A 23,576-nucleotide genomic window follows, 5' to 3' on the forward strand; every position below is an offset into this window, starting at 1 on the left:
CAAGGCAGGTCTGGGCTCAGCACCCCCCACCTCTGCTCTCTGCTTAGCTGGGTCTTTCTGCTTGGGAGGAATCTGTTTCTCTCCACTGATTCCCTACAGGTCTGGATGGGAAAGAGGGAAGGAAGAGTCCTCTGAAGGAAGTTGAAATTCAGGGGAAATTTCTCTATGTACAAGGATTTCTCTTGTTCACTGTCAGCAGCTTCCTGAAGATCATGTTGTTGTTTTAAAATCTTCCCTGCATGGGGGCCCCTCAGATCAGAGTGCTCCCCTGTCCTGTGATAGGGTGGGGCAGTGGTGACCTCCAGAATCAAAGGCCACAATCATTCCCGAACTTGGATTTTGAAAAAGAAGAGGGAGAGTCCAGTTCTTCTCTCAGGGTCCTCCTCTTGTGTCCCTGCAAATCACCCTTCACCTCCCAGCGCTGGGTGCTGGAGGAACGTGGTTCAGCAGTGTGGATACGTAACCTCCTGCAGGTGGTTCTTCACCCTTTTTAAACTCTGCTTCATTTATACGTCTTCAGCTCAAAGTCCTGGTGCTTTGGGGTAAGAAGAGGCTCAGGGCTGGCCCTCTGCTTCTGGTCCTAACTTCCCCACCCTTAGCCCTTCAGACAGAAGGAGGGTGGGATTCCACACAGGGTGGGAGGGAGTCACATGCTCATTGCTCATTCCTCTTTCTGTCTTTCATTTTTTTCTTGCCCCTTAAAAACTTAAAATTCTTGGGGCTAGGGTTATGACTCAGTGGTAGAGCACTTGCCTAGGACGGGTGAGGCCCTGGGTTCGATCCTCGGCACCACATACAAACAAACAACAACAAACAAATAAAATAAAGGTTAAATTTTTTAAAAATAATAAAATTCTTCTCTCTCTCTCTCTCTCTCTTTCTCCCTTGGTTCTAGGACCTCAAGCATACTAATCAAGTGTTATGCCACTAAGCTACACCCCCAGACCTATGTCATCTTCCACCCCTACCTTCCCATACTGGGGACTGAGCCTAGTAGCACTCTTCTATGGAACTATATTCCCAGCCCTGTTTGTTTTATTTCTTATTTTAAGACAGAGGCTTGCCGGGTGCGGTGGCGCATGCCTGTAATCCCAGCGGCTTGGGAGGCTGAGACAGATGGATTGTGACTTCAAAGTCAGTCTCAGCTATGGTGAGGCATTAGGCAACTCAGTGAGACCCTGTCTCTAAATAAAATACAAAATAGGGCTGGGCGCGCTCGCCTGGCATGCGTGCAGCCCGGGTTCGATCCTCAGCACCACATACAAACAAAGATGTTGTGTCCGCCGATAACTAAAAAATAAATATTAAAATTCTCTCTCTCTCCCTCTCTCTCTCTCACTCTCTTTTTAAAAAAAAAATAGGGCTGGGGATGTGGCTCAGTGGTTGAGTGCCCCTGAGTTCATTCCCTGGTACCAAAAAAAAAAAAAAAAAAAAAAAAAAAAATCTCCCTTAAGTTACCCAGGCTGGTCTTGAACTGGTGGTCCTCCTGCCTCAGCCTCTCAAGTAGCTGGGATCACAGGCATGCACCACCGCACCAGCTTCTATGCTTTTATTGGTAGCCTAGAGTTCTATTGTGTGGATTTGCCATAATTTGTTTAGCAGTGGCTTGTTACTCTTATTAGTCTTCACTTAAATCATTTCTAACTTTTTATTATTATAGAGAATGATGAATGATGGGATGAACATCTCTTACATCTGATATATATATTTTGCTTCAAGAGAAATCTCAGAAAAGGAATTGCTGTGCCCAGGGGACACATTCCTCCTCCTTCCAAGTCCACAGACAGGATTTGGCCATGTTGGTGGTCCTTAGGCTTCAACAGACTGCTCACCCTCATCCTGAGGAAGGCAGGGAAGAAACAAACAGATGTTGAAATGGACCTCAGCCCTTAGATGATGGAGATGGTGAGAGAGGAGAACATCACAGGAACTCCAGGTCCTTCACAGCTTCTCAACCTTCTGTGAGGCCAACCAGCCCCGCCCGGCTTGTATGTTATCTCTGCAGAATGAGGATGCTTGTGCGGAGCCCAGGGATGGTGGGGAAAGGCTGTGGGTGGGGGGTGGGGCAGTAGCTAATGCATTTGCCAGCATCTTTGGTTTCTCCAATATCCAACCAGACTATTAGCAGTTCCCCAAGGATGGCCTTGCTCCTCACGTTATCCCCCATTTCCTATAAATGGGAAGTAGCAAGGGAGTAGGGTTTGTGTATGCATGTGTGTTGTGGGGGAGGGAAGAGGAGGAAGGTCTGGGACATATTGGTTTTCCTACAGCTGATGTAGTGGAGAACTGAGGTCCAGAGAAGTTGTTATTTGCCCAGAAGGACACAGCATCTTGGAGAGTAAGTTGTATGGATGTTAGAACTTTCTTTGAAGTCACTGGCCAGACTAGATGAGGGATTTCTGCCCCTGCCTTGTTTTTGGAGCCCAGAGACTGTGTTTGTGTGTGTGGTGGGGGTTGGAAGAAAGTAATTAAACTGAGGAAGTGCCTCAGTTTATCTGAAAATGTTACCCATCTCCTGGGTTTTCCTAAGGATTGAATGAGCTAATACACAAAAGCATTTAGAAATAGTGCAGGCACAATCAGGAATGGTAACTGTTATTATTATTACAAGAGGCTACATCAGCCGAAGGGGGAGACTTTCAGAGCAGAGTGTCATAGAGCACTGGGGACTGGGTGGGGGAAAGTGCATCTGCCTGGTTTGGTTAAGAAAGTGTGACCCTTGCTGGGCAGGGTGCCTGGGCAGTTGTTCAGGTGGCTGCCGGGGTGAGATCCAAAATCTCACTCTCTGGAGCCCTCCTTCTTTTCCCTGTGTCACAAGGCATAAGGCCCATAGGCTCCTGGCAGGGAGAGGGTGCCAGGCAGGGAAACAAGGACTTATAGTCCTCTGGGCATCATGGGATGAGGCAGGGGGACTCTCTCCTGACCCCACTGTTTCTTCCTAGGCCTGGAAAATGCCACTGTCCACTCTCTCTTGGCTCTGTAATTTTCCAGCTGACCTGGAATTCCCCATGACTCCTACCCTTTTCCTGGGGCAGAGGGGACACCAGTTCAGGGACCCAGGACTCCACCCTAGTCTCTGCTGGCCACAAATGGATACAACAAAGACTTTGGGAAACCAGGGTCCTTGGCAGCTGGAGTTGTATGCTCCCAGGGAGGCCAGACTGAAACAGTTTTCAAGTTCACCTTGTTTAGTGACTCAAAGGGAGATTCTTGACTTTTTTGAGGGGGCTCTGCCCTTCCCTATACCCACTCTCTTCCCCACAACCACCAGGGCTCCCCGCTATCACTGTCCCTTCCCTGTCTCCTTCCTGCTCTGTCTCCCTCTGCCTTCTTGCTGGAAGTGGCTTTAGGGATCATTTGGCTAATTGCCTTTTCTCTCAGAGGCCCACAACATGGGAGAGACTTGTCCCATGTCACAAAGCTGGTTGACACAGGGCCAGCATAGGAAGCCAGTGCCCGGTTCAGGCCTAAGGCTAAACAGTCCTCCCCTTTGAAGGTATTTGCAGATGAGTTCCAGAACCCCCATGGATAGCCAGACCCATAGATGCTCAAGTCCCCTACATAGAATGATGTAGTATTTACATATAAACCCATACATATCCTCCTGTAGACTTAAAACCCTCACAGCCAGATTACTAATAACACTTATTAGGATGTAAATGCTGTGTAAAATGCTGTTAATACTATATTGTTTAGTGAATAATGACAAGAAAAAAAGTCTGTGCTTGTTCACACACATGCAACCAAAACCATCTCAGGCCTAACTACCTAGCAACTACATTAGCAATAACATGACTTTTTTTTCCCTAATATTTTCGATTTTGGTTGAAAAGTGCCAGCACTTGGTGATCCAGCTGATACTGAGGGCCTACAGTATGCAAGTCAACAATCTGCCTAAATCGTATTTCTCTCCACTCCAATAAAACTCCATGGAAGAAGAAAAACAGAAGGGGCCCACCTCCCACCCTGGGGCCAGCCTGGAACTCCAATTACCTGCTTCCCACCTGCATCATTCCACTTTTGTCAGAGACCTTCTTGAAACAGGTACCTGTCGGGACCTCGCTCAACAGCTGACACAGGAACCATTTTACTGGCTACTTATTCCCTCTTCTTCCCCAAACACATCCTTAATGAGTGAAAAATTGGAGTTTGGCTTTAAGCTGTAGAGAGAGGAACTGAATTGTCTATGTGCGTGGCAGAATAGGAAGCAGTAGGAAGAGTAACTCGGAAGAATGTGACATCTCGCAAGGGAAGGTCCTGGATGGGTGGGGTGCAGTTGCGCCTGAAGAGCGGGATGGCCAGAGGCACGCAGGGGCAATGGTCGCAGACAGGCTCCAGGGAGGGGAGGTGCCCTGTAAAGCCGGGCGGCTTTTACCTAAATATTTTGGTGGCGAGCGGCAGAGGGGGCGGTGCACGGCCCTAGGTAATGATAGGGCACTCTGGGAGCCACGCGGGGGCTGTGCGTCGCGGCCGCGGCTACAAAGACAGCTTCTGCGACCTCCCGCTTTCTTCCCTTGGGTACCAGCCCCACCCCTCCATCCCCCTCCCAGCACCCCCCACCTTCGTCCCGCCTCGCCCCGCCCCCCTCCCGGTAGCCCCAGCGCGCATGCTCTCTCCCCCCGCCGAGTAACCTGGAGATTTAAAAGCCGCCGGCTGGCGCGCGTGGGGGGGAAGAAGGGGGGGACGAGCTTGCACGCGTTAGCCCCGAGTGACAGCCGCACACCTCCGCCAGGTAGGAGCGCGCTCCCTCCTCTCCCCAGGGACAGGGTCCCAGCGCGGGAAAGGGAGGGGCGCTGTTCTGCCGAGCTGCGCGGTGTCGCGTGTTTTGCACCCTGCGGGATGGGGCCGCGTCGTGGCTGTCCCGGCCACTGCGCGCGGGGCCACTGCGCGCGGAGCCCCAAGCGAATCCCAGAGGAGAGCGCAGGGCTGCGGGCGCCCAGGGGTGCGGTCCCCGCTTTGCCAAGGGAGGGTGCGGAGTATCAGGCGCCTGCTGGGGTCCCCGCTGAGCTCGGCTTTCTTCCGTGGAGCGCGGGCTAGGCTGGAGGCGCCCCGGTCCTCCGGCTGTCCCGGGCCGGGAGGGGTGGACCCCGAGAGGCCCCTTCCCGGAGCCCCAGGCCGGGCAGACAGCGGGCGAACCGGCCGCTCGCTCCTGTTGCAGCCTCCCGCGTCAGAGTTTTCTTTGGAAAGTTGCATTTATTTTCTTCCCTTGTCTGGGCTTCGCCGGAAAGGGGCAGGATGAGTCACCGCGGCGCGCACAGTCCGGGACTTGGGGGAGCCGGCAGAGGGGCCCACGACCGGGGTGCTCAGCTCTGGCCAGCTTTCTTGGGGAAGAGGGAGATGGTTACTAAGGGAGGAAAAGGGGACTGAGCCCTTCTGGACTAGTCCTGGGTCCAGGCTTTGGGTAGAGTTGAACTGAGATGTGAGTGTTACTGTACCCTCTATTGAGCTCCATCATCCTTCTGGGGTGCAGAAAGTAGAGCTCGCTCTTTGCTCCTGTCTCCCAAGGCTCAGGTGGAATGGGGGAAGCTCTCGTAAACAGCAAACAGGTGTGGTGGTGTGAAGCTAGGCATTCCCTACAGCTTCTTAGAGCTCTAGGCTTGGGCAGCAGCATGGCTTGGTGGAGAAGCCCCCATCAATCTCCAGGCTCAGTCCTTCCCTAGTCTCCCATTCCCTTCAGGCGGTGGAGCCCTGGGAGTTGCTCTTGCCCTTGACCTCTGAATCCGCCTCCTTGTTTCTGACACACACTCTTGACCTGCTCAGCTTTTCCCTCTGGCCAGGGGGCATTCCCTGGTGCTTCCTCTTTTCCCAAGGGAGTTGGGGTAGGGAGGGGTTTGGCATAGTGGGTACCTGGTGAGGACTTGCCTTCAGCTGTTACACGGACCTAGGACTGGTGGAGGGTAGACTAATAGCCCAATTGCTGCCCGGCTGCCCTGGAGCTGCAGCCGGGCTTTGCCAATAGACTGGGGCCCAGAGTGACCCTTGCTGGACTCCTGGAAACATTGCTCAGGGGTGGGGGTGAGGCTGTGGGGGCTTCTGGCTCCCTTTCCTGAAGCACTTAACAGATCTCCTTTCAGAGTGCAAATAGCCTTGTGTGGACTTAACCTGCCCAAGAGGAGGCTGGCATGGGACAGGTGGGGATGGGGGAAGAGGCTGGATGGGAAGCCTGAGGAAAGCTATAGAGTGACAAGTCTCAGGGAGTAAGTGGACATAATTTGAGGTCACAGGCCCTTCTGTTGGACCATTTCACACACACCCCCATTCTTTCCTTATCACCTCCCCCCAGGCTTGTCCTGGAGCCAGGACTCTGTTGTTCTAAAAATGCCCACAAAATGGAGCTTGAGTCAGCCAGATGAGTCTGAAGATAAAAATACAGCTGTGGATGAATGTACAGCTGTGGACATACAGGCCCCAATTTAATGGGTGTGTGCTGGGGGGAGTTTTCCTATGCACTCGTGGAGTATATAGTGAATTCCCCCCACCTCTCCTGACTCTCTAATTCTGTAGGAGGAGCTGGACACTGAGCTTGGGTGGTCCACTGTGGCCTGCCAGGCCACTGCCACTGGGTGATGCAGGGGTGGTGGGCAGGTCCCAAGCTGGAGCTCCTCCTGGAGAGGGCTCTGGAGAGAGAAGGCAGAAAGGCAGGGAGGGATGGTGTGAGGACTGTGGAAGGGAGGTCACTTTTGGACACTGTCCCCTCCACCATTAGAACCTGGTAACACATCAGGGGTGGAAGTCAGACTGCTAGAGAGGTAGGTCTGTAGAGTGGCTGGTCCCACTAGCTGTGCTTCACTATGGTAGCAAGTTGCTTAACCTCTTTTAAGCCTCAACATTTCTGGCTACAAAGTGGGGATGATGATAATAGTAATGATCACACCCACTATGTAGCTTTATTATTTGTTAAATACATTATAACAAATATAACTTTATAATTATATGTAAAATTAAAGTCTAAAATTTTTCTTTATTAAACAATATATGAAGAGCACCTCACTATAAGTCTGAGACATATGTAGTAAGTACCTAAATGTATGAACATCATTTATCACCTGTGACTGAATGGATAGCAGCAAACAGTCTGGGGCTCTTTTTCTGGGACCTTGCTCTTTAAAAAAAAAAAAAAAAAAAAGCCAGGTACCACGGAGCTTACCTGTAATCCCAGTTACTTGGAGGCTGAGACAGAAGAATGGCAAGTTCAAGGCAAGCCCCTGGGCAACTTAGTAAGACCCTATCTCAAAATAAATAAATAAATAAATAAAAAGGATTGAATTCAATCACCAGTACCACCCTCCCCCCCAAAACCCACTCCCCCACCTCCAAAAAAAAGCCTGTATAGACCTTTCTTCTTTGGGAGCAAGGTCTCCTGGACTTTGGGAGAGTTGGTGTGAATAGTTAAGAGGCTTGGCTCTGGAAAAAGGGTTTGAATCCTGTTTGTTCTTGCGCAAGTTGTTTGACCTCGGAGCTTCAACTTTCTCCTCTGTAAAATGAGGGTATTGCAAGATTAAATAAACTGATGTAGGTAAATCTGAGCACAGCAGCTGCTTGTAAAAAGAGCTTGGTAAATGTCAGCTGCTATTTGGTGACAATGGAGGCAATCATTGTGGTTTAGCTTAGAAACCAGGGTTTCTTAGCCAGGGAATTATACCACAGATAATCAAATGTGAGTTATGAATGACACATCTGCCATTGAACTTGTCCAGTGCAGGGAACACACCAGAACTGGGCACCTTAGTCTCTCTCCCCTGTCAGCATTGTGAGATTCGTTTTGTGGTTAGTTCAGAACCCCCTGCACTGCCTGCCTTCCAGGTACCTCCCAAGAGTTCTCTGTAGGATGGAAGGGAAGGTACCGGAAGATGATGAGGTGATATCCACCCTGAATGGTTAAGAGCTTTCTAGCAGAAAGATGATTTGTTATTTTTAGGAAAACTGTGTGGGGAGGGTGCACCAAACAGGGACTCTGCTCTGTCCTCCCTTCCCAGCTTGTGGGATCTTTTGCACTGTTCTTTGGTGTCCAGAAGAACTCAGCCTAGCTTTCCCTGAACAGTCACCAGCCCTGTTCGCTGGACAGCAGGGGTGGAGGCTGGACCAGTTGGTACCAGGCCCAGTGTCTCAAATGCTGATGCCACTTGACTCCCAGCAATAGAGCTGGAGCGTTGAGCTTTGTCCAGTGTATTAAGTGTCTCTGCTTGGGGGCAGGGGTTGGTGACAGTGCCATCACGGGATGGTCCTGATCTGTGGCCAGAACTCCTTGTTGAATTTCTTTTTTAACTCTCTCTGTGGTCTCCATTAAAAGAAGTTCACAGTTTGCCACCAACCCTGAATGACTGTGGGGCTCCTTGCCTCTGAGGCTGGAGATGGACCTGTCCCTCCTACCCCTCCTCACCCCTCCGCCAGCCCATTGGCCTTGGTTTCTTTGTCTATAAAATAGAGATGATATTCACCTGGTGAGATGATGATGAGGATTAAGTGAGATATGCATATTTAGCAAAGTACCTACCCAGACCAGGTACTAGAGGTTACTGTCTCTGGTGGGGACTGGTTCAGCCAGCATGAAGTCAGTTGGAGGCCAGTTCTGGTCTCATAGCCTGCAGTCCCTCTTTCACCAAGTTCAGGCCAGATGGAATGCCCAGCCAAATGGGATCTCCTCAGGAGCGGCCAGCCCACAACAGCAGTTTCTCTCACCCCTGTATGAGCTGTCAGCCCCCCTGCCCCCCCCCACTCGCAGTCTGTCTAATCTCATCTACTTTGAGCTGGCAAATAGTGCCAGAGCTTGGAGCACCCTATCCATCCCTAGGGACATGGCACTGTAGATTCCCACTCCTGGCTCCTGTCACTATAGGGGGCTGAGCACCTAGATGTCTCCATGGCCCTGTCTGAATCCTGGGTCAGATCTCCTTGGACAGTTCTCTGACTCAGCCTCACCCATAGACTTTCCGTTGAGCACTCATCCTCCTCGGGTCCTAGGCAGGGCCTGTGTGCCCTGCTTACCAGGAGATGAAGGGCTAGTGGGGGAAGGAAAGGATTACAAACCAGAGGCCTGAGGACTATGTACAGGCTCCAGCCCTGAGGGGTATGTGGGAAAGATTTGGGGGAGACAGGGGTTACTGGGCAGCTTGGGTTCCAGGGAGTCTGGAGGAGGTATGGGACAGAGTTCAGGGGACGGAGGCAGGCTGTTCTGGAGGGGGAAGTAACTGGAGCAGGTGCCTACTTGGGAAGCAAAAACCAGCCCCGTGCTGAGGAGTTCCCCTATCTTGGGCCCAGGGAGGTGTGGAACTTTATCTAGGACACAGAGATTTGGGCTGGATTCAAGATCAGAACCCAGTCCCATGGTTGCCTATTTTTCCTAGCACATCTCAGTAGGGAGAGGCCAAGAGGAGGGTGGGAGCGTTTGGAAATCTGGGCTCCAGAGGCCTCACTTTATCCTTTCTGCACAGGGCCTACCTGCTCATCTTTCAGGGCTCAGCATTGTCCACTTGCTCAAGAAAGCCTTGAACCTGCCTCCTTCCTGTGGACTCTCTGGCACCCCTATCACCTCAGTGCACACGGATTGCATGCACTTGGTCACATTTTCTCTCTTCTGCTAAAGGGATCAGCTATTTGTGACCCCACCAGCTTCAGAGTGGGCTTCTCCATAATTGGTGCTCAATAAATGTGGGGTGAGTGGGTGGGTGGGTTTCAGTGCTCTGTGACATTCCTTTCGGTTAGGCTGCACTCTCCTCCAAGGGTGGGCAAACTCGAGCTCCTTGATAGTCTCTTGGGCCTGCTTTCACCTTGCTGTTCACCAAGCAACTGTTTTCGAGAACACGTTTCCCAAGAATTAAATCTCATCCAGAGCCCTCTAATTATAAATGGAGCTGGTCACAGACCTGAGGATGTCAAGGCTGATGAAGACCATCAAATTTGCAGCTCTGGAGGGCATGCAGAGCTGGGACCAGCCTCTGGGTCTGGCCCTCGGGCCAAGGTGCTGCTCCTCAGTGGGTTTGTTCTACATGCTCCATCTCCTCCCCTCTTTCCTCTGTGCCTCACCTCCTGAGGGAGGCCAGGCCTAGGCAGAGGACCAGGATTGGTTGTGCATGGATGGGGAGAGCCGCCTGGTCTGGCCTGGCTGACTGGCAAGGGTCAAGTTCATTAGGAGGGAGGCAGTTCAGGTTTCACTTTGCAGGAGCCTTGTGAAGAGGTGGAAGGAGGCAGGCGGAAGGAACTTCCTGATGGCCTGAAGACTGTGCCAAGGTCCTGAGTCACCCCCCCAGGGTCCTCTTACCCAACCCTGGACCACAGGAGTTTTGGGTACTTTGCATTTATTGTAGCCCAAGAAGAGAAACAATTTAGTTACTAATTTCTGCCAGGAACAGAGTCCAACTCTGGGAAGAAGTAGGGAAGAGGGCAGCTCTGCCTCCAGATGTCCTGCTTACTTGGCTTGATTTCAGATGACAGCTGACCCTTGGCATTGTGCTGGTACTTGAGCAGTGTGTGGGCAGGTACTGGATGGGTAAGTGCAGCCTCGGTGCCTTCTCCACCAGATTCCCCTAGACTCTCATTGGTGGAAGGCTGTGAAAACTCCTTCCTTAATGCCACAAGACCTTGTCAGTGACCCTCAGTAGACACCTATCCATGGAGAGCACCTCCCTGAGGTAGGGGTTAGGTGTGAGATCACCTCAACACACACCTGGAAAGAACCATAGGCATTATCTAGACCAGCTCTTCTTTTACAGGTGTGAAAACTGAGTCCCAGAGAGATGAAATGGCTCGTGCAGGCTACACAGCTGTAAACATGGCTGAAACAGGACTACCCTCTCCTGGCTCCCAGTTCAAAGTGCTTTCCAGAATTTTCAAATGGTTCCAAATTTTTCTGTTCTTATTTGGGCAAACTTGGGCATGTTTGTTAAGTTCTCTGAAACAGAAACTTTCATCCTTAGAAAATAGGAATATTAAATACCTACTTGGTAGGTATTTAATAAAATATTATTAAAAGGTAGATCAAGCACCTAACACATGCCAAACACCTCATGGGCAGTTAGTAGGGGTCAGACACTGGGGATCATTGTCCCTGTGGATGGAAACCACCCACTCTCAGACCTCCCTTCTCAGCCTTCCCACTGCAGGCAGGTTTGCGGCAGTGACCTCTCCTCACCTGTTGGGGCCAGCACCTGGGGAGGCCGACACATTCTTGTCATTCCTCCTGCTGGGGGCTGCAAGAGGCGCCAATGTGTGTGTGTGTGTGTGTGTGTGTGTGTGTGTGTGTGTGTGTGTGTGACGTGGGTGAGAGAGGAATGGAAGCTACAAGCTGAGGAGTGAGGAGCTGGGATATGGTCCTCCCACCCACTATGTTTGGAAAGCAGAGAGCCCCACCAAGCTCCCTCCACGGAGGAAACTTCACATCATTTATCTCAAAACACTGCATGTCTGCGAACCCAGGGCCGCGTGCATGCTGGGCAAAGCCTTCTACACTGAGCCACATCCTCAGCCCAGGTCCGTGGTCTTCATCTAAGTTTCCTTGCCTGTGAGGTGAGTATACTCGCTGTACCCACCTCATCCAGTGGTTGAAAGATTAAAATGCTTGGAAGAACGCCTGGCCTGTCTGTGGTGACCTTGAGTGCCAATGCTGTTATTGATTGTAGATTAGGAAACTGAGGCTGGGTGGTCAAGAATCAGTGGTGGAGCTGGCTTCCAAACCCAGGTCCAGGTGACCCCCTCACCTTGCTCACTCTGGGAATCTGCCAGAGTTTGGGGATGGTGGAAGCAGGCTCCTGGTTGAAGAGTCCTGCTAGTCCTGGTGTGGAGGGCATGTCCAGTGTGACCTTGGGTGGCAGCTGTTCTCAGAGATGAAGTCGGGTTGAGAGGCCCAGGTGCCTGGACTCAGAATGCGTGTCTGTGTTGACTGTCACCGTGGATGGCCAGGTGATCTTTGGGAGGGCTACTTCAGCCTCAGCTCAGGCTGGCAGGGACTGACTGGCCAAGGTGAGGGTCAGGCCAGCCCCTGAATCCCTGTCACTGGATTGAAGAGGGGAGGGGAGATGAGTGCCAGCTCCGGGGACTGCCTCCCTGTCCCTCCCCTCCCTTCCCCCAATCTCCTCCAGCATTTGTTTCCTTTCCGAAGCTGGACTGGGGCTCTCAGACAGGGCAACAAAAGCAACTTTCCTCCAAGCCACTGCCACCTGTTGGGCTTTCACACATTGGGGGTGAGTGGGGGGAGGGAGCCGTTGCCCTTTTCCCAGTGTCTGCGGTGTGCCCCCTCTGCCCCCCCAGGGCCTGGGATTCTCTTTGCTGCCCGAAGTGACAGGGCTCAGGAGCCGGAGGGGGTGGGGGACCAACAGCAGCTGGAAGGGGAATTGAGTGGGAAGGGGCTGGTACTGGCAGCCGGGAGAGAGTTTGATGGATTACTCTGCAGGCCGAGAGGTTTCTCCCTAATCCCCCTTTGTGTCCCGGCCTGCAGCCCCTCACTCTCTCTGACAAGCTGCTAAGCAGAAGGCTTCCAGTCAGCGGGAAGAAAAGGCCGCTCAGCGGGGTGAGCGCTAAATCCCTGGCCTCCGGGCCCTGGGGGAGGCAGGAGCTGGGGAGCAAGTCTGGGCGGGGCTGGGTTCCCGGTCCCACTGCCCACCTCTTATTCTTTCTTAGGATTCCCTCGAGGCAGGGAGGTCACCTTCTGAGTGGTGTCCTCAGGTGTGTGTGGGACCCTGTGAGGTCATAGCCCTCAGCTATTAGTCCAGATCACCGTTGCATTTGTCCAGGGCAGGACGGGCAAAGCAGAGATCCCTACTGCCTAGGAAATATTTAGGCTCAGAGAATCAAAGACTGATCGGGCTGGAAGGCTCCAATCCCTTCTGGAGTCCAGTGCTGTGCCCACCCCACCCCCACCCCCAACTCCTACCCCAGGAGCCCAGTAGGAATTCCCACAGCCTCAGGGTCCCTCACCAAGGCGTCTGTAAAGATCAGGAGCTGCCTGCCTCACGAGGACACTTCCTAGTCTGGATGGCTGCTGCAGCCTTGTCGTGGAGCATCCCCAGGACTCCCTGTGAAGCTGCTACGAGAGGGTGTGGCTCCTTGGGGAGTGCAGTGTGCCAGGCAAGGCCCAGGGCATTGGTCCCTGGACTGAGGCAGGGGGATGGACATAGGGATGCTGAGCTGTGAGCCCTCAGACCTGACAGGTCACTTTCCCCGCCTCAGCCTGGAGAGCCTAGGAGAGCTTAGCATGGAATGAGGTGCTGGGGTCCAGTGGGATTTGGAGCAGTGGTAAGTAACCCGTTCCCGCCTCTGGCCTGGCCTGGAGTGGGACAGTCTTGGGGAAGCTGACCTAGGGTGACCCCTCTCCTTTCTTGGGCTGAGTCATTGCTCCTCCGGGCTAGCCTGCCCCCTGCAGGGTTTCCCTCTCTGGGGAGGGGTGGCGGGTGGCCCTGGAGGACGGAGGAGTGTGCTTCGCGCCTCCCTGAGGAGCTGTGAGAAAGCAGCCCGCCTTTGTGCGCAGCCAGGGAGGAGGCAGGGTCGCGGAGCTGGCGGGGTCAGGGTGGGGGCTGCGCCGTTTGATGTGCCTGGGCGGGGTGTGGGGACGCTGGCCTGCATAAAGAGGCCATAGAATTGCTGCCTGACACTGGCCCCGGGCGGGGGCTGCCCCCAGCCCAGGCTCCCTCTGGCCTCTGTCTGTCAGCGGAGGCAGTCTGCTCCCCCCAGTTCCACCTCAGCCATGCGGGGTGGCAGGAGCCCCTTTGAAAGCCCTCAAAGGCCTCTTTATACGTCCCTCTGACCCTCCCTTCCCTTAGGGAGCTACCAGGCAGTGGGCTTGGGTCACCTTTCCTCCGCCTCCTCCACTCTGTCTTTTGAATTTTGGACAAAGTTCAGGCCAAGTTTGTTCCTGTTGCTCAGTTTCATTTCCCATGCTGCCTGCCCTGGGTCCAGTCTGAAGTGGGGGCATTCTAGGTCACTACCTTCGAGCCCAAGGAGTTGCCTCTGCGAGAAATTTCCCGCGGCCCCCTGCTTTTATACGTTTGTCCATCTGTCCATCCATCCATCCATTGGGTAAAAATATTTCCCAGGTGCCCTTTCTTGCTGGGGCTGGTGACAGGGGTGTGAAGGAATCCGACATCACCCACCTTGGGGGATGCTGCACTGTTGGGTGCTGCGACCTGGGCAAATAGAATCCAGGTGCACTGACCTTGCCCGGGGCCCTTGGCTTCAGTTCTGTGCCCTCAGGGACGGGGAAGGGTGGTTTAGAATGGAACTCCATGAAGGGTCCCGTGGACTAGGGATTTCCTCTGGCTTTCTTGCTGTTCCAGCTTTGAGGGGTCCTGGAGAGGAGGAGAAATGTTTGCAACTGGAGCCAGACTTGCCTTCCTAGAAGGCGCCCTGCTCCTTTCCTCCAAGAGGTCAGCCCTCCACTTCTTGCCCCCCCCCCCTCTTCAGGTGAGCAGTCAGGGGCTGGCTCTTCTGGTTGATCTTCTGTTTGCCAGACAGACAGAATGCTTCAAATGCAGTGGGCAGGAAGATTTGAGTCGGAAGTATCTGTGAGACTGAAGAGTGGGGAGGGTAGACTCTGTCCCCCTGCCTATATTTCTACTCCTAGAAGACAGGGGAGTTCCTCAGACCAGGGGTGGCCAGTAGTGATGGGTCACTTTTGAGCTTGGGCAAGAAGTGTGCCCTAGGACTGCTGACCAGAGCAAAGACCTGAAAAGTGGTACTGAACCACCTTGTTCTCTGAGCTCTCGGAGCCCGGGAACCAGGCAGGCCCTAGGCCTGGATGGTGGTGCCTCAGGGAAGGAGGCCCTGGAAGGATGGCTGGCAGCTGGAGCTGGTGCTAGAGTCCTCTGTAGGCTCCCTCATCCTGAGGACGTGGGGTGGGAGGGAGTGGAGAGACGTGTGTGCTGGACATAAGAAAGCAGGGCTTTGGAGGAGAGGGTGTTCTTATGGGCTTGGGATTCCTCAGGTAATTCTGGGTGTCAAGGGTGCCTGGACCTCCAGAGCAGAGTAGGTATGAAAAGAGGGAGAACGGGCTCTGCAACCTAAGAACACAGGGGTGCAGCAGGCTAGGAGCCTGCCTACTTTCTACTCAGCTTCTTTCTGTGAACTCTTCACCTGGCCCAGCCCCCAGTTACCTGGTAGAGAACCTCAGGTGGGTGGAGGGAGGCACCCCCGGAAGGAGGAGCAGCTCTAGAAGTGACTGGGCTGTAAGAGGATGAGGGAAATTCCTCTCTTCAGCCTGTCTTTTCCCCTTGTGGGCTAAGAGTGGTTCTGTTCAGGAGGAGCTGGATTGAGGGAGGAGAAGGCAGGTGGAGTGATTAATGGTTGCTGGAGAGCTACCATTTTTTTTAAACCAGGAACAACCAGGACTTGGAGAAGGAGGGCAGGCTGTGGGTGAGGCTGGGTCTGACAAAGTCAGTGTTTGCTCAGGGAGGACCTGGTCCCTTGCAAACCCAGAGCGGTGAGTGTCCAGGGCCCTCCCAGACAGAGGGCAAGGGCAGGGAGTGGAATGGGCTGCAGCCTTTTGCCCCAGAGCCCCTCCCTCGTGACTGGGGAGCTCCAACCCTTGGTCTCTTGCACCCCACCCCCCATCCCCCACTTTCCCTCTAGAGAGCTGGAAAGTGCAGCCATGGGGAGGGGTAATGCTGAACCCACTGCAGCCCAGCTACTCCTGATGCCTGGTTCCTACACCTCCCTTTGGGGGGACCATGGGATCAGTATTTTATAGTCCTACTCATGCCACCCCTACAGAAATCCTGCCCCTTCCCAAAGTGTGGGATCTTTGGGAGGAGGTTGCTGGCTGCCCAGCCTTACCTCACGTCCCTTTCTTCCTGGTCTCCCAGTTGTAAAGCCCCAGAAGGCATATGGTATGGGCAGATCTTATCTAGGATTGATGGTCGCCTGATTTCTCTGAGGAGCAGCTCGGAGCACCTACAACATGCTTTGTAATGTGCAAGGTCCTGCAGGGCTTAGTGTTGCTTGAAAAGATAAAAGAAGTGAAGCGCCTTTTATCATGAGATGCTGAGATTGGCAGGGGGGATGAGCATGCGGGGAAAGTGCCCCTGTGTGTGGGGGGTGGAGCCAGCCCTGGGCACTGTGGTCCTTAGGTGGCCCTGCCCGGGGAGTAGCTAGCCGCTCTTCAGCACATTTATAGGATTGACTTGGGGAGGAAAGTTCTGTCCCCTGCCTCTGTTTGGGGACAGAAGGCAAATTAGGGACCCCTTCCCCTTTGTCACTAAGCACTCCACCCCATCCATCTCTGCTGATGGCTGAACTTGATCTGTTTTCCTTCTTTCATAGTCTGAGCAGAGCAGACTGCACTGGGTGCCATTGTTAGGAAGCCAGACCTGGAGCCACCTGCTGCAGGGCAGGGAATGGGCATTGACCCAGGGATGGTTCTCCCTGTGTGCGGGAGGCAGGGCTGGCAGGAGAGAGAGTGGGAATTTCTCTGAGAAAGAAGCTGTTTGGGGAGCCGAGAAAGGCTGGCCAGGAAGTGGCGGGGCATCCTGACGCCAGCTCAGGGGTCACTGGTGTCATCACAGGTGCTGCCAGCTAGTGCGGTTTCATGCTCCTGTGAGGGTGGGACCTGGGAATGGCCCCATTGCTCCGTGACAATTGACAGTCACCTGTGGGGGGGACTTCCCCGGTGAACTCTGGGGGAGACTCGAGGGAGAGGGTTTCAGGCCTAGGTTGACCCAGGGGAGCTCTGCATGAGTGGCTTCAGGGTCAGATTGAAACCTAACCCAGCAAGCCACAGCCTTTCCTCCCTTCGCCCTGGTCCTGGTCCTGGAGGTGGGGGTTATGGTGCAACATGGCTCAGGGCCAAGAGGTGCGGAATCGGAAATGTCACTCTTAACAAAGGGGAATTGAGCAGCCCAGCTCTGGGAATTGCAGAGAGGAAAGCAAACAAACTAAGCCTGGCAGAGGGTCTCTCGGGGCACCTTGATAGCCGGGCCTGAGCAACCGGAAATTCAGTTGATTCAGTGCCCCCCCTTCAATACGATAGCAGGCAAGGGCAATTGCAAAGCTTTTCCAAAACAGAGAATACCTGACATCTGTTTGGCTCTGAGGTATGCTGAGGTTTAAAAATCATATTTACTTTATTAATTATGTCAGCCTTGGGCTAATATTAACATGCGTTTCCTGACTAGGCAGCCAGGAGTGGCATCTAAGGGACAGGGCCACATCATCAGCCTGTGAATGAACAGGATTCAGAGAATTCAAAGAAAATCCTGAAGCCCTGGCTCCTGGGACTTAACACTCTGTGTACCTGTGATTGTCCTGCCCTTTTAGGATCTGAGTGACAAGAATTGTCCCCACTGAAGTGCTGCGGGGCAACGGTGTTTAGCATGGGCTGAGTCATTGGACCTGTACCAGAGGGCCGGCGGAAATGGGCACCTGGCTGAATCCTAGGCAGTCGGTGGCAGCAAGGAGGAGAGGCCTGGGCTTCTGGGGCAGGGCTGAAACAAAGCCGCTGTGGAGTGTGTGAACAGCTCCTACCGAGCCCCACCTGCCTGGCCCACCATGGTCCAGAGACTGTGGGTGAGCCGCCTGCTCCGGCATCGGAAAGCCCAGCTCCTGCTGGTCAATCTGCTGACCTTTGGCCTGGAAGTGTGTCTGGCCGCTGGCATCACCTACGTGCCTCCCCTGCTGCTGGAAGTGGGGGTAGAAGAGAAGTTCATGACCATGGTGTTGGGTGAGTGCCTGTACCCTCCTTCCCTCCTGCTCCAGTTACGTGCACCTGGGATGTAGGGCAGTAGGTCCTCTGCCTAGAGAACTACTCGGACAGCTGTCCCTGGGCCTAGTGGGCAGGCATGGCTAGGCAGATGGGTGACCTGAGCTGAGGGAGTCCCTCAAGAGAAATGAAATGATACAGGGACATAATCTAGCCACCTCTGTTTGCCTGGTCCCTACACAGTGTCCAGCTCATGGAGACACTAGAAAAAAAATTGCTCTTAACCTTTGTTCAGCCCTTTATAACTCACATCTGTGACCTCATTTACTCCTTACAGCAAGCTTTTGGGGCTTTCCATGTTACAGGGAAAGAAAACAGGCTTGTGAGAGCTTAGGGGAGTCACAGCCCAGGCTGTGCAACTGCGGGGACTCGACCAGGGTCTCCCAGTCGGGGCATTCTCTTACCCCAGAACAGGACACAGTCAAACTCCTCATGCTACAGGTGAATGCTGCAAAGCCACAGAAGACCAATGGTCACCATTATGTGACACTCACCCTTGGGAAGAAGGGTCCCTGCCAGTACACTGAAGTGGGACCACCTGTTGCAGCCCTACCTGTCACCTCCTTACCTCTGTGCCTTTGCATAAGTATCACTTCTAGTGCTCCATGCCTCAGTTTCCCCAACTGAAAATGGAGGCCTTTGTAGTACTCCTCTGAGGAGTAAGTTAAGACCCCATGAAGATGGTATTTCCATGCTTCTCAAGGAGCTACATCCCTTCTCCCCCTTCCCCTTCTTTGTCTCAGCCACTAACTCTTGCTTCTTGCTTTTCTTACAGGCATTGGTCCAGTGCTGGGCCTGGTCTCCGTCCCACTCCTAGGCTCAGCCAGTGACCAGTGGCGTGGGCGCTACGGCCGCCGGAGGCCCTTCATCTGGGCCCTGTCTTTGGGTGTTTTGCTGAGCCTCTTTCTCATCCCGAGGGCGGGCTGGCTGGCGGAGCTGCTGTGCCCAGATACCAGGCCCCTGGAGTTGGCACTGCTGATCCTGGGCGTGGGGCTGCTGGACTTCTGTGGCCAAGTGTGCTTCACTCCACTGGAAGCCCTACTCTCTGACCTCTTCCGGGACCCAGACCACTGTCGCCAGGCCTTCTCTGTCTACGCCTTCATGATCAGCCTTGGGGGCTGCCTGGGCTACCTCTTACCTGCCATTGACTGGGACGCCAGTGCCCTGGCCCCCTATCTGGGCACCCAGGAGGAGTGCCTCTTTGGCCTGCTCACTCTCATCTTCCTCACCTGCATGGCAGCCACCCTGTTTGTGGCCGAGGAGGCTGTGCTGGGTCCGCCTGAGCCAGTGGAAGCACTTTCAGTCCCCTCCACGTCTCCCCACTGCTGCCCATGCCATGCCCACCTGGCTCTCCGGAACCTGGGTACCCTGTTTCCTCGGCTGCACCAGCTCTGCTGCCGCATGCCTCGTGCCCTGCGTCGACTCTTTGTGGCAGAGCTCTGCAGCTGGATGGCACTCATGACCTTCACACTGTTTTACACGGATTTTGTGGGTGAGGGCCTGTACCAGGGCGTGCCCAGAGCCGAGCCAGGCACCGAGGCCCGGAGACATTATGATGAAGGTAAGGAAGGCCTCAGCAGCCAGTGGCGGCTGCTGGGTAACTGCGTTCAGCAGACATTCCTGGGTTGGGAGAGGTTGGGGGGGGGGGGCTGGTGGCTGTGCATCCTGTTCCCCAACTTCCACATCAGGAAAGGAAAATAGACCCCATCCACGTCAGGCTCCTTGGGGAGTAGCTTTGCCTGCTGCCTCAGTAAGGCTGCTAGCTTCTCTGTTCATTCAGTCAGATGCACTGCCACACTTTGTCAGAAGGAAAGACTGAGCTTACTCAAGGGACAGAGGAAGCAGGAGTCAAGATGGATTTCAGCTCTGCTCAGCTCCATCCTGCCCTCTTCTCCCCTGCAGACTTTCAGATAACCTCACCAGGACCATCCTGTTCAGTTGTTCTAGAATGCCATCTTCAAGCCTGGGTAGATTACGCCCAGCACATGCCTGTAATCCAGGGGATAAAAGCACCCCTGGGTTCAATCCCCAGAAAAAAAAAAAAAAAAAGCCTTGGTAGAACTTTCTTTGTGTCCCCTCTTACCCTTTTGTACCCAAAGCTGAGGGTCCTCATACATCTTCCTTAGAACATCTTCCTCTGCCCTCAGCCAACAGCTTTGGCCACATTTGCCAAGTGTCTGTGGAATAGCCTAGACTCCCATTGCTACGGGGTGGGAAATTGAGGTGGGGGAGCAGATGCCCATGGCTCCTAATCCCCTGCTACCCCCAGATTGTGTAGGGTTTTGACCCACCTGGCCTTGTCTGACCACCTCTCCCCTCTACATCCAGGTGTGCGGATGGGCAGCCTGGGGCTCTTCTTGCAGTGTACCATCTCCCTGGTCTTCTCCCTGGTCATGGACCGGCTGGTGCAGCGATTTGGCACCCGGGCAGTCTACCTGGCCAGTGTGGTGGCCTTCCCCGTGGCTGCTGGCGCCACTTGCCTGTCTCGCAGTGTGGCTGTGGTGACGGCCTCGGCAGCCCTCACCGGGTTCACCTTCTCAGCCTTGCAGATCCTGCCCTACACGTTGGCCTCCCTCTACCACCGTGAGAAGCAGGTATTCACATTGGCCCTTGGCCAGGAGGGTTGGGGAGGCAGACTAGTCCAAAACCCAGTGTCTGGCAAGAGGTGTTGGAGAAGACTTTCTCTGATCCGAGGAAGCTCATCTTAGCTCCCAGGCAGGAGCTTGGGCTGCGGAAGAAGCGTGTAGATTAGATTCTGGGAATGACTTCCTGGCTTTGGAACTATAAAGCACTTGAGTGTGTGATTGCAGGAAGTGAAGAATCTTTCACCGGGAATCCTGAAGAATCAGGCTAGAGAAGCCCTCAGTCTGGGCTGTCTTCTCCCAGGAGGCAGGGGCCTGGGTGAGATGCCCTCTGGGGCATCTAGCTTCAGCATATGGTGGTAGAATGGCCAGGCCTTAGCCACAGGGAAAGGCCTTGTGACTAGCCTGAGTCTTGCTCTGGTCTCTAAAATGGGGAGGGCTCTCTCTTTCTGGTTTATCTTCCTCTGAATTCTCCCTTTCCTGCCTCACACCTTTACCTCTGTCCCCTTCCCCTGCCCCTTGGTGAATATCTGAGCCGGATATACCAGTTCAGCTCACCTGGGCACTGGGTAAGTTGGGGGCCTTCTTTCTGCTTGACCCCACACTAACCAGCCCCTGCAGGAGGAGGGTAGATTTTTGTATGCAGGAGGTTGGTCACCCTTGTCCCCTCCACTGACTTCACTGAGCTACAACTCTGGATGCAGGATTCTACCCCAGGGGGCACAAGTTCGGGTGTCTCAGGGTGGAGACACAGGCCTGTGCTCATAGAGCTGCCAGGTATAGGGAAAACCTGTCCTTGCCCCTGTAGGATAGGAGTGCAGTAGCTGGGAGGCTGGTTTGCTCTGCTGGTAGCTGCAGGGGTGGGAGGTGTGGAGAGGGAGGGGCTAAGGCTTTGGGAGGGGAACTGGTCCCTGAGGCTCCTCTGGGCCCATGGTATCTTTCACCAGTCCCTACTCTCAACGTTGCTCTGGGCTGGAGGCTAGGCCTGAGCATGTGCATTGGAGCCAGGGGACAGGCTGGGACTCATGCTTATTACTGAGGAGCATGTTTGTCCCCAGGGACCTCTCCAGACTCCAGCCTCTCAGGCCTTTCCTGGGGCAGCAAGCAGGACAGGTCCTGGGAGGCAGCAGAGGGCAGACTTGGCCTTGCACACTGTCTGCCTGGCCTTTGCCCACTTGTCAGGCTTCATGATGAGCCTTGGGCTTCCCTGGCACCAGGTAGAACTGTGTCCTGGCTCCCAGCTTATTCATGCAGCCAACTCAGGAAGCCAGCGCTGTGGCTAGACATCATGGGGCACGCCTGTAATCCCAGCTACTGGGGAAGCGGAGGCAGGAGGATCACAAATTCAAGGCCAGCAGGACCCTGCCTCAAAGTAAAAAATGAAAAGGGCGGTGATGCAGCTGGTGATGAGTGAATAGGGAACCCCAGGTTCAATTGTCAGTATATTAAAAAAAAAAAAAAAAAAAGCCTGTGCTAGATACAGTGTGAGATAAGATCTGGTCTTGTCCTTAAATAGGCCCCAGGCCATTGAGGTGGGGGTGGGGGAGATAGATCAGACTCAGCCTCTGATCTCTGGTGAACAGCAGGAAGGAAGTAAGAAGGGCTGTGGGAGTGGGCAAGGGGGTCACTCCTGCTGCTCCTCCCTTCCCTAGACCCCATCTGCCAGCCCTCCAGCCCCACAGCCCTCCCTGGCTGAAGTCTAGGGCAGGGACCTCACTGTGGGCAGCAACTCCAGCTCCAGGGCCTGCAACCCCAGAGGGGCAGGGCTTGTCCCTGGCAGGGCAATGAGGATTTCCAGATGGCCAAGAAGAGGGTGGGCAGGGAGGAAGAGGGCTGGAGACCCTGTGTGGGGTCTGGGGACCGGGAGCCCTCCTTTGCATTTTCTCCCTCCTCTTGTGTTTCTCTCCTCTCACCTGCCTGATTCTTTCTGTCTCTCCCTTTTCTTGGGAGGCTCCGCTGTCTTCCTAACCTGCAGAATCAAGTTTGTGACTTACCTGGGCTGGGGATGTGGCTCAAGCAGTAGCGCGCTCGCCTGGCATGCGTGCGGCCCGGGTTCGATTCTCAGCACCACATACCAACAAAGATGTTGTGTCCGCTGAAAACTAAAAAATAAATATTAAAATTCATTCTCTCTCTCTCTCTCTCTCTCTCTCTCTTAAAAAAAAAAGTTTGTGACTTACCTAAGAGAAGCCAGAGGAGACCTTGAGGTCTGGTTTTGGCTTTGCACCTTCATGGCCGTCATTCCTGCTGTTCCTGAGGTCCTGTCTAGACCTGGGTCAAGTAGGGTCTCCTCAGCTTGCTGACCTGTTGCCTGTTTTCTTTTGGCCCTGGGGTTGAAAGCTAGGGCCTGTTCTTACAGCTGGGGATCCCTGTGCCTGAGTGTTCTCGTCCCCTCTTTTCCACCCCCCCCAGGTGTTCCTGCCCAAATACCGAGGGGACACTGGCAGTGGTGGCAGTGAGGACAGCCTGACGACCAGCTTCCTGCCAGGCCCAAAGTCTGGAGCTCCCTTCCCCAACGGACACATGGGTGCTGGAGGTGGCGGCCTGCTCCCAGCTGCCCCCGCGCTCTGCGGGGCCTCCACCTGCGATGTCTCCATGAGAGTGGTGGTGGGTGAGCCTACGGAGGCCAGGGTGATCCCAGGCCGGGGCATCTGCCTGGACCTTGCCATCCTGGACAGTGCCTTCTTGCTGTCCCAGGTGGCCCCATCCTTGTTTATGGGCTCCATTGTCCAACTCAGCCAATCTGTCACTGCCTATATGGTGTCAGCCGCAGGCTTGGGTCTGATTGCCATTTACTTTGCTACACAGGTAGTATTTGACAAGAGTGACTTGGCCAAATACTCGGTGTGAAATGGTTCCTACACACTGAGGAGGGGGCCTGCCTTGCTTGGTCTGCGTTCCCACAGGGCTGCAGGGCTGACTTTCCAGTTTTTGTTGCTGCCAAAGTGGCATGGCTCTCTGCTGCCACCCCGTGGCGGTGAGTTGCATAGCAGCAGAGATAGGGGACGGTGGCTTCCCTCTCCCATCTCCCCAGTCTCTAGGGCTGGCCGAATGGCAGTTTCAGTGTGGATCTGTGCAAGGAGGCCAGGAAGGCAGAATATTTGATTAGCTCCATGCACTGGAATGCAGGACTCTGCAGGTGGCCTGGCCAGGCTCAGGGTTAACAGCCAGTGTCCTGATTGAGACAAACCTGGAGAAGGGATTTGAAAAACTGAACAAACTCCCACCCCAGGCCCCCTTATTCTGCAGAACCCCTGCCCGTGTGGCTCTTGCGTGGAAGTTTCTAGTGTGAAACTTTCAACAATATTTGGAGG

The 23,576-nt window shown here is 54.1% G+C and overlaps 1 protein-coding gene across 1 annotated transcript; it reads left to right on the plus strand.

Moving 5' to 3' along the window:
- Nucleotides 1-17,469: 17,469 nt before the first annotated feature.
- Slc45a3 (solute carrier family 45 member 3) lies at nt 17,470-23,112 on the plus strand. The gene is made up of 4 exons (XM_026387506.2): nt 17,470-17,641; nt 18,456-19,241; nt 20,009-20,274; nt 22,675-23,112. Exons 1-4 carry the CDS (start codon nt 17,470-17,472, stop codon nt 23,110-23,112), a joined length of 1,662 nt encoding a protein of 553 aa, XP_026243291.1.
- The last annotated feature ends 464 nt before the right edge of the window (nt 23,113-23,576 follow it).

This window comes from Urocitellus parryii, chromosome 9 (genome assembly GCF_045843805.1).
Source record: "Urocitellus parryii isolate mUroPar1 chromosome 9, mUroPar1.hap1, whole genome shotgun sequence".
NCBI classification, from domain to species: Eukaryota; Metazoa; Chordata; class Mammalia; order Rodentia; family Sciuridae; genus Urocitellus; species Urocitellus parryii.